This window comes from Emiliania huxleyi (genome assembly GCF_000372725.1).
Source record: "Emiliania huxleyi CCMP1516 chromosome Unknown EMIHUscaffold_150, whole genome shotgun sequence".
Classification (NCBI taxonomy): Eukaryota; Haptophyta; order Isochrysidales; family Noelaerhabdaceae; genus Emiliania; species Emiliania huxleyi.
The window spans coordinates 151,066-152,169 of NW_005201091.1; the positions used below are offsets into that span (position 1 = coordinate 151,066).

Consider the following 1,104-nt stretch of genomic DNA (forward strand, 5'->3'; position numbering starts at 1 on the left):
CCCCCCGAGGTCATCCGCACGGGAGCGGTGCGAGAGAGGAGTAGCGAGATGCGGTAGCGAGGCGAGACGGCAGACGGGGCGAGACGGGGCGAGAGAGGAGATGCGAGACGCGCCGGTAGCGAGGCGAGACGGCAGGGCACGGGACGGACTCGCTACCGGCGGCGAGTCACTGCAGTGGCACACAACCGCAGAGATGCACACACACACACACACACACACACACACACACACACACACACACACACACACACACACACACACACACACACACACGGGGCAGGCCTCGCTACCGGCGCCCAACTCCAATCCCATCACACAGGCGAGCTGCCCGCCGTTCATCTCGGAGCCCGGCCCGTGGGCGCAAACCGCCGCGCGCGAGCCGAAGCTCGTCTGGGCTCCCTACATGGGGAACGTGCCGGAGGCGGGGGCGGGGGGGGCGGGGGCGGAGGCGGAGGCGGAGGCGGAGGCGGAGGCGGAGGCGGGGGCGGGGGCGGGGGAGGAGGCGGGGGAGGAGGCGGAGGCGGAGGCGGGGGCGGGGGCGGGGGAGGAGGCGGGGGAGGAGGCGAGGGCGGCGCCGGAGCGACGTGGGATCAAGCGGCCCCTCGATGCGCAGAGCGGCGGCGACCTCCTGGGGCGGGCAGCCAGCCCGTCGCCGGGGGGCTCGGCGGCGGCGGCGGCGGCCGGCGCGGCGGCGGCACCGCCGACGGCGCCCGCTGGTGAGGGTAGCGACACAGCTGCGGCGGCGGTGCCCGCAGCGGCAGGAGGCTCTGCGGAGGCCTTTGCTGCGGGCGGCGGCGGCGTGGGCGGCGGCGGCGGCGCGAGCAGCGGCGGCGCGAGCGGCGGCGGCGGCGGCGGCGGCGGCGGCGGCGCGGATGCGGACCATGCGGCTGCGGCGAACGGGGAGGACGCGGCGGGCGCCTCTTGGGCGCAGCGCGGCGGCGCTGCGGCGATGGTGGTGTGCGACGGGCCCCCGGGCGCGTCGCTGCACCTGCTGTTTCCTCTGCCGGCGGTGGAGCAGTTCCGGGCGGGCATGTCGGCGCAGCGCGACGCGAACGGCGGCGGGCCGGTGACGCTACAGGAGCAGGAGGGGGCCTCCCCCTCCCG

General features: G+C 77.0%; 1 protein-coding gene across 1 annotated transcript in view; it reads left to right on the forward strand.

Moving 5' to 3' along the window:
- Positions 1–949: 949 nt before the first annotated feature.
- The window catches only part of EMIHUDRAFT_228762 (hypothetical protein), a gene marked incomplete at both ends in the record, with an annotated part of 1,116 nt that continues 961 nt past the window's right edge, over positions 950–1,104 (forward strand). The window contains one exon of the mRNA XM_005786496.1: positions 950–1,066. Within this exon, the coding sequence (XP_005786553.1) occupies positions 950–1,066 (117 nt within the window). The remainder of the gene's footprint in view (positions 1,067–1,104) is intronic.